This window comes from Pimephales promelas, chromosome 16 (assembly GCF_988280905.1).
Source record: "Pimephales promelas chromosome 16, fPimPro1.hap1.1, whole genome shotgun sequence".
NCBI lineage: Eukaryota > Metazoa > Chordata > Actinopteri > Cypriniformes > Leuciscidae > Pimephales > Pimephales promelas.
The window spans coordinates 20,687,414-20,703,081 of record NC_142784.1 but is presented as its reverse complement, the minus strand read 5'-3'; the positions used below and the strand labels follow the sequence as shown (position 1 = coordinate 20,703,081).

The following is a 15,668-nucleotide window of genomic DNA, read 5'->3' as shown; positions in this document are numbered from 1 at the left end:
GCAAAGTGATACTTTCTGAGTATGTCTCATCTTGTCGCATTTTTTGCAGAAATCCCAGTTGTGCTCGGTTCTCTTGGCTCTAACCGCATCCTCAGCACCACCGCTGCTGCTTGGGCTGTTCTCAAATCAGATTAACCATCTCCATTTTCCACTCGTGTGCAAGAGCCTCATTTCTGCACTCAGTCACCCCCTCAGAAAAATCTATGAGGTCTTTCATTTATTATTATTCTCCATCTGGAAGTACTTTATCATTGATGGGTACATTGTATGCTTTTTTGAATATGCAGTTCTTCCAAAAACAATATTTGTTTATTTGTTTATGCACCTTTTGCAATAAAAAGCACTGGCAGAAGTGGTGAGAAATGAAGAATGGGAGTATTGGGGCGTCACACGCAACTTTGATGCAAACTTAGATGTTATCTATTGGACGTTTCACACATTTTTGGGAATAGACTTTTGTCTGAGCCAAACGTCCCATCTAGTTTACAGGTGTTTTTGAGGATCACGTGGATAATAGGTGTGTTTAACAGTAGGTGGGATGGTGTGACACTATGTTGAGGGGGTCGATTGACTGTAAGGGTAACAGAAAGAGACTGACCCTGCTCTGCAGACTTCTGTCGTCCTGTGTTTGGCTTGGCTTGGTCCAGGGCAGATCGATGATTTGTAAAGTGGATTTGTTATTGCCTTGTTTGCTTTGGCAGATCTTGAAAGCGTCCGGCTGATTACAGTCCCAGATGTCATTGCACACATTACCGCTCAGCGTTACTCCTTCTTTCTTTTTCCTTCCAGGCTGCCTTGCTTCCGACATTTTATTTGCATTCATACATGTCTATGCACACTTGGCTGCTTAACCAGTTTAACCATTCAAGTTTTGTTTAAAACATCTAATTTTAAGTTGCTTAGCATTGATTATGTTGCAAGTCCTTGACCCTTTGTTGCTCAGGGTTAGTCTCTCTATTGTTTGTGTATTTTCAGATGCAGACACATAATTTTAGATGATGTACTCTCCTTTAATTTAGTAATGGACTTTTATTACATTTCTGTCTTATATCTTTACATCACTTTCTACAAGTAAAAGACAGGTTTAATTGAACACACATAATGTTAGCTGTATCACTGGCCAATAGATTTGACTAGCCTTTAGTATAAACGCTAGTATAAAAGTATTTTTATTAATATTACCTTTTTAAAAAAATGTATATTATTTATCCAAAATATGTATTTAGTTAAATAAACAAGAATATTATGATTATCTATATTCATTGTTCTACACTCTAAAAAATGCTGGGTTGTTTTAACCCAATTTTGGGTCAAATATGGACAAACCCGAAATGTTGGGTTAAAAATGTAATGTAAAAAATTAACCCAACGGCTGGGTTAGTCCATATTTGACCCAAAGTTGGGTTAAAACAACCCAGCATTTTTTAGAGTGTACAATATCAGTATCAGTAAATATCAGTTATTGCCCTGACATAACAGAATTTATTTTATTTATTGTTTTATCCTTCATTCAACTTTTCATTCGTAATTTGAAACATGATTGTCTGTCGGATTTAGATCAATGTCTTTAAATTATAACATGTTACAAATCTTTGCTAATTTATGATTGTTCATATACTTCAATTACTATAATTATATCTGTGAATTTGCTCAAAAAATGTTACAGGTATTTCAAACAGTTGTCCGTGATTAGTTCCAAATGAAGCTGCCGTAGAAATTGTCAAGCATGCTAACTTGGTTCACTTGTATGTGTGTGTTTGTGTTTATTGTAACTGGTTGTGTTACAGAATCTTGTCCGTCCTGACCATACACACACTGCATAGATCAGATAACAGCTGTGAAAGTGTCAAGCAGATCTGTGTGTATTACCAGCACAAATATATATCCGTCCCTGAAGTCCTTTGCCGTTTTAGTTATCCTAAATAATAGTTGGATTTTTAGATTACTGGTTTAAGCCCGTCTTGCTGGAGACTCTGGACTCCCAAATGAGGAGATTTGAGACAAGTCCTGTTTGTCCGGTTGGAACGGTGCGCTGTGGCTGGGATAAGCAGCTTTAAAGGAATGGAAGGAGAGAATGAGTGAAGTCCCAGGTGGATGGCTGGATTTGGCTACAATCACCATATCAGATGCTCCTCAGTGTCCGGCAACTCACAGTCCTAAACTCACTGCCTGATGAGACTTTACTTCCCACTTCTGTCTCTCCAATAAGATTACTTCCACTTAAGAGGGTTTAAACTTGACAGTAGAGAGGAAATATAATGGTGACTGCACAGTCTGTGTAATAACCCGAAAACGCTCAGATTAAAGACACATTAGGCTGTGATTTCTCATTATCAAATGGGATTGTGACAGATTGCAGCATGTCCAAATGAAAATCCTCTCTGCCTGCCCTTTTTACTGCCAAAGTGGGCCATGACCTCTTCCTGGACCCCGGGGACTGCAGGCTGGCTGCTGGGTCGATCGTTTGGCAGTACGGGTGGTGCTTTCCCTGTATGGCCCTTGAGTCTGGAGATCAGGGCTGTTATTACTGCGGGGAGGCGCTGGTTCACGCTGCCACATCAGAACGTGGCGGTCCGGTGCTCGCCTCCACTAAACCTATAATTGAACTTTCGGCACGGTGCAGGAAGTGTTTGTAAGTGATTATAAGCAATATGTTTTTCTAAATTAGGCCTTTAATTAGCTCCACAGCTTGTTTTTCTGCTTCAATTGCTGCAGTTTTTTTTTTTTTTTTTTAGAATAGTAAGGGTAAAGTTATTGCCCTTTGAATAACAATGATAAGGTTTTTATCACTCGGCCATCCAATGAGAGAGGAAAGTGAGACTGCTTCACTCATAGGCCAATGTCAACAGCTGCCTTTAGAATCATGCTCATTACTCTTAAACAGTCATTCATTAACCAGTTAAAGGGACAGTTCACGCAAAAAGGAAAATTCTGTCATCCGTTACTTACACTTAAGTTGTTCCAAACGTGTATTGTTATTATTTTTTTCTTCTGCTAAAGACAAAAAAAGTTGTTTTTTATTTGAAGAATGTCTGTAAACAAACTCTTGATTAGCCCCAATTGACTTCCATAGTATTTTTTTTTTCCATACTATGGCAGTCAATGGGGTAATCAACTGTTAAGTTTCTAACATTCTTCAAAATATCTTCTTTTGTGTTCAGCAGAAGAAATAAGATTAATAACTAGCTGTTATTAGCTATTTCATCATGGCTTAACCAATCAGATTTAAGAGCTTGAGTTACAGAATCAGTTTTATAAATACAACGTATAAAGATCTTTCCGAACATTATCTGATTTAACCTTGTAGCCCGCCACTGGTCTGTCATTGAAGAGGATAATCCATGGTTCTCAGACCTGGTGGCCAATCAGGCCATTGTTCCAGTCAGGTGTAACAGTGGCTCCAATCAATCAGATCACTTTCTCCCGTAGTGCAGCCTCTGTGGTGCACATCTCCAGTCTGATAGATAATGCCATCTGACAAGGCCAGGGCCCTGTGGACGTGTCTGTGCGAGGGGGGAACTCTAAAGCGCTAACCTCCCATCTCACAGCCAGCTGAGACCTCTGTCCTCTGCACGTCTTCACTCTCTCTCTTTCTCTCTCTCTCTCTCTCTCTCTCTCTCTCTCTCTCACTTTCTCTAGTTTTCTCTCCTCCCCCAGTGGTGGACATGAGACAAATTGTTTGCCGTGCGATACTAACTTAGTTAGCTGGACAAACGCAGGAATCACCGTCGCCATGTCTGTCTGAGCGTCCTTCCTCATCACAAATGAGATCACGAAGCCCCCAGAGTGCCCTGAACATGACTTCTTATTGCTGCTCGCATGAGAATATCTAAATAACGTTCTGCTATTTATTCATCGTGCACTAAACCAACAGTAAACAGAATGCAGCGCAAGTTTATGTTTGTGCTGGGTCATTTCCTGACTGAAAGTGTGAACTATCAAGACCCTCGGAAGCGCAAACACTGTAAATAAATGCTGACAAAGAGAGAGAGATGCTCGCCATATTTTGGACTTGTTGCATGGATTAAAATGCTTTGCTTTAAAAAGTATTTAAACATTTAACTCAGTTCAAAATCAAATGTGAGAATTACATCACATTATATAACAAATATTATACATGGCAGTTATTTTAATGAAGGAGCACAAACACACTTTAAACTAAAGATAAATATTACAAAATGCTCAAAAAATGCGTTTTAGTCCTGGACTAGGCTTAAGCCTTGTCTGAAACCAGGCAGTATTGTTCAAAAGACTTCACACATCCACTTAAAATCAAAAAAAGTATTAAAAATATTGAGTCCATTATACATTTTTTAAAGAAGCCTCTTGGTTAGATATTTTATTATCTTTCTACATTCTAAAATGTCCAAAAAGTTCCATATTCTTTCTGAGGCCACTGTACACTTTTCTACACAGATCGGTATCTGGATATATGATAATAAAACACTTTTACTAAATATAATTAATATACTTGTACCAATTAAGTCAGTCATTAATTTTCACGTAATGGCCTTTAAGCCATAAATGACCAGTATTAAAACTATATATAATGTTTTTTTTTTATAATACATTTAAAATAAAACATTAAAATCTAAAATCAATCCTTTAAATGCTACAAGTCAATTTAGGCATCACAAAGTGTAATCCATAACTGTTTAATGTTGAAAATACAATTTTATGAGTACAAAGTCCTTCATATGTCATGGACATGTTCCTGTAGTAAGACCAGATGTAACAGGAATGTTACATTTTAAATTTAATGCATTGATCTAATGCACACTGTATTTTGTGCATCTTCATTGCTCTGAGGTATTAGAAGTATGTGTGTGTGAGACTGACAGAGAGTGAGTACAGGTGTGTGTTTGTGTTATGTGGGGATTAAGGCCATGTCCATCCGTCAACTGCGGGCTGGCAGTCTCAGGCGGTGCGTGGGCTCGGGTTTCCGCCGGCAACAGCGGTCTGATGGATGGGGTCTGCTGGGATGGGCGGTATTGTGATTAATGTGGATACTCACCCCTAGCGCCAGATTTTACGCTTCTCTCATTGATCTGAGACACAAGTTCACATCTACACACACAGTACGCTTTGACGACATGCTGTCTGTCTGTCTGCCTGCCTGACTGTTTGATATTGTTCATTAGTTGTTCAATAGTTTTCGTTCGTTTAATAATTTGTTCATTCGATCGTTCGGCCTATAAACCTTCAAACTAAGGGTTTTTATGTTTTTTTTCTTCTAAATGTTGTCTTTGTTAATCATTTGTCATTAAAATTTTACCTTGTTACATTCAAATTGCCATTCTGCAGTCTGTTTGATTCAATTTAGAAACATTTAGACATTCTTTGTTCATTTCCTGGTGCACAACTAGTTGTTTTATGAAAAGCTGAGTTGGAACTATTAATTTTACAAGTCTGAGCACATCCATAACTGTTTCTCTGAAATGATCTACCAATATTGCAATTTGCCAACTGGGATTACCTACACCTTTTCCATGCACAGCAACCATCTTGACGGTTACCTTAAGCTTAACTTTAAGGTACTTTGTCTGTTGTTGCTTTGACTAAGGTTTGATTGTGTTTTGAGTGCTGATTGTTGAGTCAGGCCCTGGCATCATGTTTTGCTCTTGGTTCGGTGTGGTCCCGTAGGGTTTGGCTCCGGCAAGCACGGGAGGGGCTCGATACGTTCCAGCCTGTCAGGGAAATGAATGCACTCAAGTAGCTGTGAAACACATTAGCTTCTCAGCATAAACAAGACGTCTGCCTCATTAAGTTACAGCGTAATACAATACTCTTCCATATCAATTAGGCGTCCCTGCCACTTTGGCTTGTGGAAAACGGCTTCTCGCTCGTTCGCTCTCCATCATTAGGCCACGTTCTGTTTACACGGACTCCATCCGTTTCGTTTATTAGGAAAGCATCGGGACACACCTATTATGTGATTGCTGTTTAACCGAAAAGCATATATTACGCTAATGTGCCTCACTCCGGCGTGAGTGGTGAAAGACTCGACCGATCAACGCTTGGATGTTTGCGTGCGTATGTGTGTGAACCCTGCCAAACAGGGCCATGGGATTGCGCTCTCTCGCCCAAGCTGTCAGAAAGTGAACCAGTTTGTCACACCCTGCAGGGTCTGCTCTGCGTCAAGCGTATCATTCGCCTTTAATCATTGCTGGGGCTCCGGCGCTCTTCATTATTAACGCGGTCCCGCGGCCCCCAATTCAAGCAAAGGAATGAGGAAAGAGAAACACACAGCAGTGTTGTCCCAAGCGAGGTCGCATACGTTTCTGCCCTCGTTTATTTCCCGGACAGCAAGCGAGAACCGCAGAGGCTGGAGCGGCTGTGCCGTTCACTAATGCTGACGTTTGATGTTGAGTTATGGGGTTCTGAGGGCTTCTGAGAGCAACTAATGAGAAGTGGCTTGAACTTGGAAATGGAGGTGGATGGGACAAGTTCAGCAGCCCCACTTCTGTCAGGAATCACTAAAAGGTGAAGCAGACTCTATATAAACCAGTGGGTTTGATGCTGACGATACCCTTACCAATCACAACATTACCCCTATTGCTTTAATCATCAATGCAATGGATCCTTTCTACATTAGCAAGACACACACAGCACCTGTGTACTCAGTATCATATGTGGGCTTGTGAAAGCTGCTGTATGGTTTTGTAATCTGACACTGGTTTAAACACATGTATATCCAAACTCAGTAGTGACATATTCATGTTATATATACTTTATAATATATACTTGTATTAGTGTTGTATCTCAGGTCTCCTTTTCACATGGCATTACGATGCATTTCAGCCAGATATATTTTTATTCAAATTGATTTAAATTCACTACAATACATTTCAAGTGTAATCAGGTTTGAGCATCATTACTCCAGTCTTCAGAAATCAGTCTAATATGCTGATTTTCTGCTTAGGAAACATTTATTGTGATCATCAATGTTGAAAACATCATATTTTTGATCCACTTCACAATCTTGTCACCAAAAAATGCATGTTAATGCCAGATGTACTAGTTGAGTTTTTGGCTTCCTGTTTCTGCACATTCTCTATCCCATCTCTCATCTGAATGAATAGGTGTTTTGAAGCCATATATAATTAAAGGAGGAGAATACAAAGGGCAGAGCGTATGAATACATAAAGACATAGGCTTCTCTTAATCTATTAAAGGTGTTTAGGAGCCCAGGCAGGTTTTTCTAATCCAGATGGGCTCAATGGGTGCATTCTGATCCAGCGCTATGATCATTTCACAGCCCTTTTGTGAAGACAACAGGTCATCATAACTCTTAGTGGGATTATCACGGATTTAACCCTGGTTTTTATCCCCCTCCTGCAGGAAGAGCCGTTTCACACCCATGGAATGAATACATCTGTTTTTATGAATAGGAGACACAATGTCTCTGAATACACTTTCACACTGACAATTTAAGGAGCTGCAGCCGGTGCCACACACGACGCGTTGCTCTCTTCGCTATTAAAGGTTTAAGGCTAATTGTCAGACGCCGCTCTGTTTGCCTAAGTTTGCCGACCTGGCTTTTGAGCGGGGTGGAGAGTGCCGTGGCTTGAGTGAGCCGGAATCCATTGTGTGAAAGAGAGCGTAAAAGCCCGCCGAGAGTATTGATGGGATTACTCACACTCTCACAGCTAAAGAGCGAGAGTGAAAAGAGAGAGCGAGGGAGTAAATGATTTAAAAGCCAGTGTAATGTAATGAGGAAGGGGGCCTTGGAGGTGCGGGAAAAACTTCCTTATGGCCATCTATCTGACTGCTAATCCTCAGAGCTTACATCTACATTAACACTCACACATCGCTGCTAAACACTTCTGGCAGCTTTTGGGTCTGTATCTGTCTAGCTGTGGTTCGCTTGTCTGCAGCACTGTCAGTCTGGCTTTTAGGAGCTGTTGATATTGTGTGCGTCTGTATACCGGTGGCACTTTAAAGTGGTCTCTGATTGAGAGCCAGGGAAAGCAGGGTACACACAGAGGGGCTGGAGGGCATGGTAATAAAGCCGGCACGAGTGCCCGGTGTCACTCTTATCAGGAGAGTTGGATGGCTTGATCTCTTCGAGGAGGACACTCACTCGAGCAAGGCCATAATCAGCTGATAATACAGTTTACTTGGCTAACCACAGTCCACAGGCCTTGGCTGCAGTCTGGCCATGCTAATTTCCTACCAAAATTTTGGTAATCGATTTTAGTAGTTGTTAGTAGTTGATAGTTCACCCAAACATTTTGTCATCATTTCTCACCTTCATGTTGTTCCAAACCTGAGTGTTTAAGACAGTTGGCAGTAGCCATTGACTTTCATAGTAGGAAAAAAAACTATTGAAGTCAATGGCTACTGTTAACTGGTTACCAACATTCTTCAAAATATTTTCTTTTGTTTTCAATAAGGTTTGGAAGAACATGAGGGTGAGTAAATTATGACCGAATTTTAATTTTGGGGGGAAATATCCTTTATTATTATTATTATTATTATTATTATTATTATTTTATGTTAAAAGTCGCCTTTTACTTTTATGTTACTTGTGAGTCATCACCAAAATTGTGTTAATTGAGTTTTAGTAGTAACAGTAATACCAATTACATATATACTGTTAAACATTTTATTGTATCTTCAGTAAAAGTCAGCTAAGAAAAACCAAGAGTGTTTTTGATTGTCTGATTGTGGTTAGCACACATGCTCCAAAACATAAAGTATGTAGATCATGTGGGCACTTCCTGTTTCTGATCCACCTCTCTCTCGCTATCATTTCCTGTCCTCTCTCTACCCTCTTATAAATAAAAGTGGCAAAAGGCCAAAAAAGGTGGAGGTCTTCTCGGCAGAGGCAGTCTGAGCAGATGCCGCCTTGGACAAAAGACAACCCGTGATTTACACACTGCCCATTTTCCATCAGAAGTTTGTTTGTTTTTCGATACAAGTGACCAACATTACACAAGTCTAACACACTTTCCTAGGGATAATTGCTTGTTAGCTCAATTTCACTTATGGCCCCTTAATAAAACCTAATTGAATTAGTCCCACCTTTGCTGTTCTTTTAGGTGTTTACGCTTCTCTGGTGCCCCTTGTAGCCCAGAAACAGGATAATGTGTGTTCCCTGCATGCTTCAGTAAACATGCTGTAACTCAAGGCTGTCAAGTGAATGTTCTTTGTACTAAATGAAGCAAATCTCAAAAAATAGATAAGTAGTCCTGCAGTCGCCAACATCTAGGAGACCGCTAACCAACATAGGTTTTATGATGATAAAAACATGTTGTTTTTTTCCTCCTTCCTGTTAAATGTTAACATCATGCCCTCATACCTCAGTGGTTCAGACAGGATTTCCAAGTGAAGAAGTGTAAGCGAGAAGAACTACGTGGGTCGGCTCAGGCCTTTTGTCTTACCCAGAACCTGCAAGGATTTTTATTATTGAATTGGTGAGGCTGAGCTCTGACGGGTGTGAATAATGTGGAATGTGGGCTGTGGCGGCTGTCAGCCATCCTGATGAAGAGATCTTCCCTATTGGTGAGAATGAACTTCTAACCCCACATCCTCTGTGCCGTTCCCCTTCAGCTGTTGGACTGCTCTAAAATAACGCTCACAGAGGTGTGCTCTCTCCAGCCTCCAAATCTCGTTTAAAAGTGCATTATGAGACTTTCAACAGGTCAAATACCCTGACAGGTTGCTGACCAGTAAGCTGATGCATCAAAGTTAAGGAAGGACACAATAAATTGTGTAACAGTACACATACAAACACACACACACACATAGTATGTATTATCTTGGAGACATTCAGAGCTGTTGGTTGTAGCAGTGTGTGCGTTGGCCACTCCCACTCATCCTGCAGGAAGTTGCTTTGATGGCAGACCTGTTGACTCTGGCGATTTCAATGCTTTGAGGAGTCAATGGCAGACACGGGACAAACAGCTTTTTATGAAGTGGTATGAAGTTATCTGCTGTCTGTGAGTCTGGCCGGGCTGGTGTTTTACAGCAGATAACTGCAGGCCTCTTGCCTCCATATCAGCTCTGCGCCACCGGCCACCTGCGCTCCTCTCTTCGCCGCACATTAGCGCTTGTCAGTGGCCTCGAGTGTGGCTGAGGGTTTGCAGGGGAGGCCAGACAAGGCCAGATAACCGTTGGCCTGCAGATCAAAGGGTCTCCCTACAGGCCGTTCAGATAAAGCAGCTGTATTTCATGCAGCAGGTATCTGTTATAGAAAGACACCCTTGTAATGCCACCGTCTGAAATGCAGCATCATGGGAGACAGACGAACTGTGCTCCTTCACACACCCGACCCCTTATGGGGCCCCTTATGCAATATCTATTTTATTGGCCTAGGTGCTTATTGCTGGAAAAAAAATGAGCCCAGTGTTTTTGTTTGAAGTCATATTGGCCCACAGTGGTGTTTTTCAGGGGTCAGTCATTTCCTCTTCACTATCCCTGTCAGAGGAAGGCAGAGGGGCTCGGCTGGGGCTTGAGCTGCTATGTGTGCCAGATGAAACACAGATAGCCGTTTATGACCTCCGAGTTACACCGGTGTGGCCATAGACACTTTTCAGGTTCATTATGTATTATGACTTCATACTTACAGTATTGTTTTCAAGCCAGCACGATGTTATTCTCAACAATTCACTAAAATCGTCATAGGTATCATACAATAAAGGAGAGGAATAATGCAGTTTGCATTGATGAAATGAACTTGTAATGAGCTTTAATGCAGTGTGAATCAAAATGTTGAACTGTTGTTCTCTTTCGTTTTTCTCTGGCAGGCATGTTTGACCGCAGTGTCACCCTGCTGGAGGTGTGTGGCAGCTGGCCTGAGAGTTTCGGACTGCGTCACATGTCCTCTGTGGAAGCAACGGAAGAGGGCCTGAAGGAGAGGCTGGCAGATGCAATGTCTGAGTCGCCCAGCAGAGACATTGTAGGCTCTGGGACAGGTGAGCACACTCTCACTAATGATAGGGGTGCACTAATGCAAGACATATACACTGGGGAGGAATATTTTTTATAGTATTAATAGTATTAGTCTTTAACATTTTCCTGTTTAATTTAGTTTATTTTTACACCAGTTTGTTGTTTTCCAGTATAGGCAAAGAATGTAATATTTCATGCAAAATTTTTCATTCTGTCATAATTTATTCAGCCTTAAGTCCAAAACCTGTATGACTCACTCTTCTGTGGAACACAAAATAAGATATTTTGAATGATGAAAGATGGAGGGAAAGATGGAATGATGTATTTGAAAGAAGAACTTTGAATATGTAATGATAACTCGGGTATTAGTTTTCCTTTTCATCAGCCAAGTTTGTTCTTGTCATTAGTAGCCCATTAAGTTCAAAGGCAAACTAACTCCCTCGAAGTTGATGTGGTAAACCCTATTTTGTTCGATTTGCTCTTGCTAATACCTCCAGTGACTATGTGAATCAGTCACTGATCCTCAATCCTGTTTGAATTACGCTGAGATAAGAATACGTCCTGGCGTATTTGCGTGATTTCTTGTACAGATCTTGGAAAAGACACATTTCATAGGTTTTACAATAACAAATTAGGTCATTCACATTGAGGGAGAGACAGAGCGAAATGAGGGGGGAAATTGCCACCCTTGACAATCCAAATGTTTAACTCATTTAGGAAGCTGCTGCTCTCCGGTCCTCCCCCCCCCTGTCTGAACAAGACTTTCTTTGATATCTGGGGAAGATGGAGGTTGGATCCTGGACGCCGCTGCTTGGAGCTGCGAGGTCACAAGGCCCTAATGCATTTAGCATCGACTGGCCCTCTCTCGTAGCGCGTCTATTAGGCACTAATTTGATTTGTACCTATTCATTTGCAGTCCCTGCAGCAGCACCGAGTTGGCCTTCTCCATAATTGGTTCTGTCTCTATTTTTGCATCATTAGATTAAGCCCGACTCCCGGACACTTGTAGTCTGCGCTTGTCCGTCCATTTATACAGCCTAATGTAACACAAAATTCATTACTGATCACATTACTCTCAACTTTTGGCCCCACGGGCTGGCGGATGAACGTAACGTTAAGCATCTCCTGAAGCAGGAAAGCCAGACTACGGACGAAAAATGGATTGTGGCGAGAGGCTCTAAATAAGCAGCATGGTGGTGGGGGACAGGGTGCTGGAGCCTCTGATGAGCACTAGCCATTGGTTATGTCAGTCTGTGTCTTTTTCGCCCAGACGTCCGGCTGCAGTTAAGAATCAGTGCCAGACATTAAAAGATCAAGCCATTCCCATTTGTGTCTTTGTTGAAGGTACCGCCTAATGTGGCAGTAAGTGCTGAGGGTAACGGCCGAATATTGGTAATTACCCTATAGTCATCCAAAGTACCCTCTTCATTTGTTGTCATGGGTCGTGTCTGGGTTGTGTCTAGATGGCGACTGTTGTTCTGTGAAAAGCAAGATTCATGTGCAACAGTGTGTTTATATCTCGACTAAATTTGACAGGGTGTAAAAGAATGGTATGAATTTGTTGATTTTAATAGAGATGGTACACATCTCAAGAAAAAAACTGAGGATTTGTGAAGGCAATGTGACCAAAAGTTAAGTTGAATGTTTGAGGTTGCTTTTATATGATCAAAAATACAGTAAACGTTAATATTCTGAAATATTATTACATTTTAAAATGATTTATGTTTATTTTTACGTTTTTTAAAATATAATTTATTCCTGTGAATGCATTTTCATCTGTCATTACTCACTGTCATTAAGAAGCTGATTTTCTGCTCAAGAATCATTTCTTATTATCAATATTGAAAACAGCTGCACTACTTAATACATTTTTGGAAATTCATGTTATACAGTATATTATATATATTACTGTGATATTTGGGTAAATGATCATTATTACGAGTATTTTTATTTATTTATTCATGAACTCCCCAGACTCTGGTTTGAAAACCCCTGCTCTAGTATGTAAGTGCCATAACACTATTCTTAGGCTTTTCACAAAATAAAGTTTGCCATCAAGACTTTTTGGCTGATGGGCGAATTATCTGATGAGTTGTAAAGCAGTGTGGGGTTGTGTTGTTAAGTTGTGGATGAGCCAGTGCATCTGCGTATGTAATACCTGACCAGCTTGCTTTGTAGCTGTGGGACGCCCCATTTAAGAAGGCAGGTTCAGCCCGGGAGCTTCTTTGAAGAGTCCAAAGCAGATGGTTCGACACTTAGCAGCTCCTCACGCACAGGCACTTCTTCAGAAGAGCCTTGTAGCGTCAGGGGACATATCTGACTCTTCTTCTTCTTTATCAGTCACTAACTACTTCTCCATGTTTCATTCCATCCATCCACTTCCTCCAGTCCTCGGTTTTCCCACTCTTGCCTGGCTGACCATCGATGAAATTGGGAGATTTCATTGGGAGCTGGGAATTTCTTTACATGCAAGTGATATGGAGCGAATCCAAGACTCCCAATTTACCGTAACACAAGGCTCCTACCCTAACAGATTGGAATGTAAGAGAAAACTCTTGAAAACGTATAATTAGATTTCAGCCAATGGCATAAAGTTGCAAATTAGATTTTTCTCATTGGTGCTAACCCAACGTAAATTCCATTTAAGCAGGGGGAAGTGGACAGGGCTCAACCCTGTCAGCCGTGGCTGCCCTCCCCACACCACCGCTGCCAGTGTTTACTGAGGTTACACACAGGAATTATGTCTCTGTCATTCCTCATTACTCCAGCTGCCCCAAAAAACACATTTATATCTATTTCCCCGTTAAGCCTACAGCACTGTGAGCATCCCCATCAGCCTTACAGAGCTCTCAGAAAGTAGTAGTGATGTAGACATGACTCTTAAAAATTTGATAATGCTAATACGTTGTCTGCCTTATCAAATGATGCTGCAGCATTTTTCTTTTACGTTTGATTTAGTTTAGATTCATCTGATTCACTGTTTGAAAAATTATTCACTGAATCTTTGTACAATTTTTTGGTAGTGACATTTTTAGTATACTATACTGCTAGAGTTTTAATTAAATTACTCATTTATTACAAATTTTGTGTTTCAAGTTAAACACAAGTCAAGTTTTTTACCCTAACAGAGATTCCCATTGTTCCCACTAATGTAGTCATGACTTGTAATGTATATATCAATCTATATATCAATACAACAGTGTATGTGCTGCTTCGTTGATTTAGACATTTGAACGTATGCTTGTTTGTTCTGTATGGCAGTGTGAAAGTTGAAAGGACTTCCCTTTCTTCTCTACTGAACCAAATATATGTGTTCTTTTAAAATGATTAAGGCCGATGGGTTTTTGTGCTCTTGACGGAGATCCCACAATAGCTTCATTGTGAAGAGGATGTTAGCGACAGCTCTCAAGCACCCTCTTTTTCTTTCTTTCTTTCTTCTTATTCATCTTCATCCTTGAATATTCAGTTTGACCCTCAGGGCACATCTTTACTGTCAAAGCGAAACACGTACTCTGGAAAATAGCATAAATCCACACACAAAGACTCTTTCTTTCTCACTGTAGTTGAACTGCTTTCATTTATGAATATCTAGTCACAAGCTATTGTTTCAAAGTAGCCTCCCAACACTGTAACGAACTTCCGCTTAAAACAGTCATGCATGGAAGCTGGTGAAAGAAAGAACACATTTACGTGAGCATAGTTTTCCCAACATTAACGGACACATACATGCTGTGACCACCACTGAGCTGACTGAACTGTGACCGCCTGAACTTATGATGATTAGAGCTTTTGTCACGAAACGAGGAACAATGCGCTTACATCCGCCAGTAACACTCGTCTGTACATACTTCTCCATTGGCCAGACACTCCAGGGCGCCAAAAATCTGTCTTCCTTTCGATTGGCTGTTAGCACTCGTGAATGAAGCAGGATGTTTGTTTTCCAACCTCTCCAAAGTCATCAAAACATTCATCACTTACTACTTTAGCCGTTGCACACTAGTTGTCAAAATTTAAGTTTATAAAATTGTCAGGTTCTGTTTGAACTGGCTCTATGGTTGAGTTAATTATCTGACCAGGGATTGGTTATTAGTTGACTCTCACGCACAGAAATCCACAGAAAGTTCCAAAAGATTGGAATGGCGTCATTCAGAAAATCTGCAAGCACTCGCGGTTTTGTTTATTTCATATTTTGGCTAATTTGATTATATGTTCAGCTATTAATAGATTGTAGTATTCTCAGCTCAAACCGTTTTACCGTTTTAATTACTTCTGCAGAAGTCAGCTGATTTTCCACCCTAAATCAGTGCAGAAATGTGAATGTCTCCCTGCTGATTGACAAAGCTGATGTTTCGAGCTTTATGCTGAACTTAACGTAAATTTAAATGTTTGTGCTAATGCTAACACTGAATGATCCTCACCCGTTACTGTATATATCATTCATGCTAACAGAAAAATTGAGTTTTTATTGAGCATGAATCAAACAGGCTTTGAGTTGGTGATATGCAACAGGCATATTTGCATGTCATTATTCCAGATACTGTAATGGAATATAGCAGATTATCCCAGTGTACATTGGTGTAGATCTACACCGGCTTACAGAAAATACACCATTGTTTGCTTACCTGGTTAATGACAGTAATATCCCCTGTTTAAATTGGACTAACTCACAAGCATTTTTGTTGCCAAATCGTTAGCTATTATCAGTGAGACCGTTCCATATCTTAATGTCACGGCTCATTTTAATGTGGCACGATAACCATCACTGGATCAAC

General features: G+C 40.6%; 1 protein-coding gene across 4 annotated transcripts in view; it reads left to right on the top strand.

Moving 5' to 3' along the window:
* The window catches only part of bcas3 (BCAS3 microtubule associated cell migration factor), a 222,501-nt gene that overhangs the window by 195,756 nt on the left and 11,077 nt on the right, over positions 1–15,668 (top strand). For all 4 annotated transcript variants that reach the window (XM_039671015.2, XM_039671017.2, XM_039671016.2 and 1 more), the window contains one exon: positions 10,752–10,919. In XM_039671015.2, the coding sequence (XP_039526949.2) occupies positions 10,752–10,919 (168 nt within the window). The remainder of the gene's footprint in view (positions 1–10,751; positions 10,920–15,668) is intronic.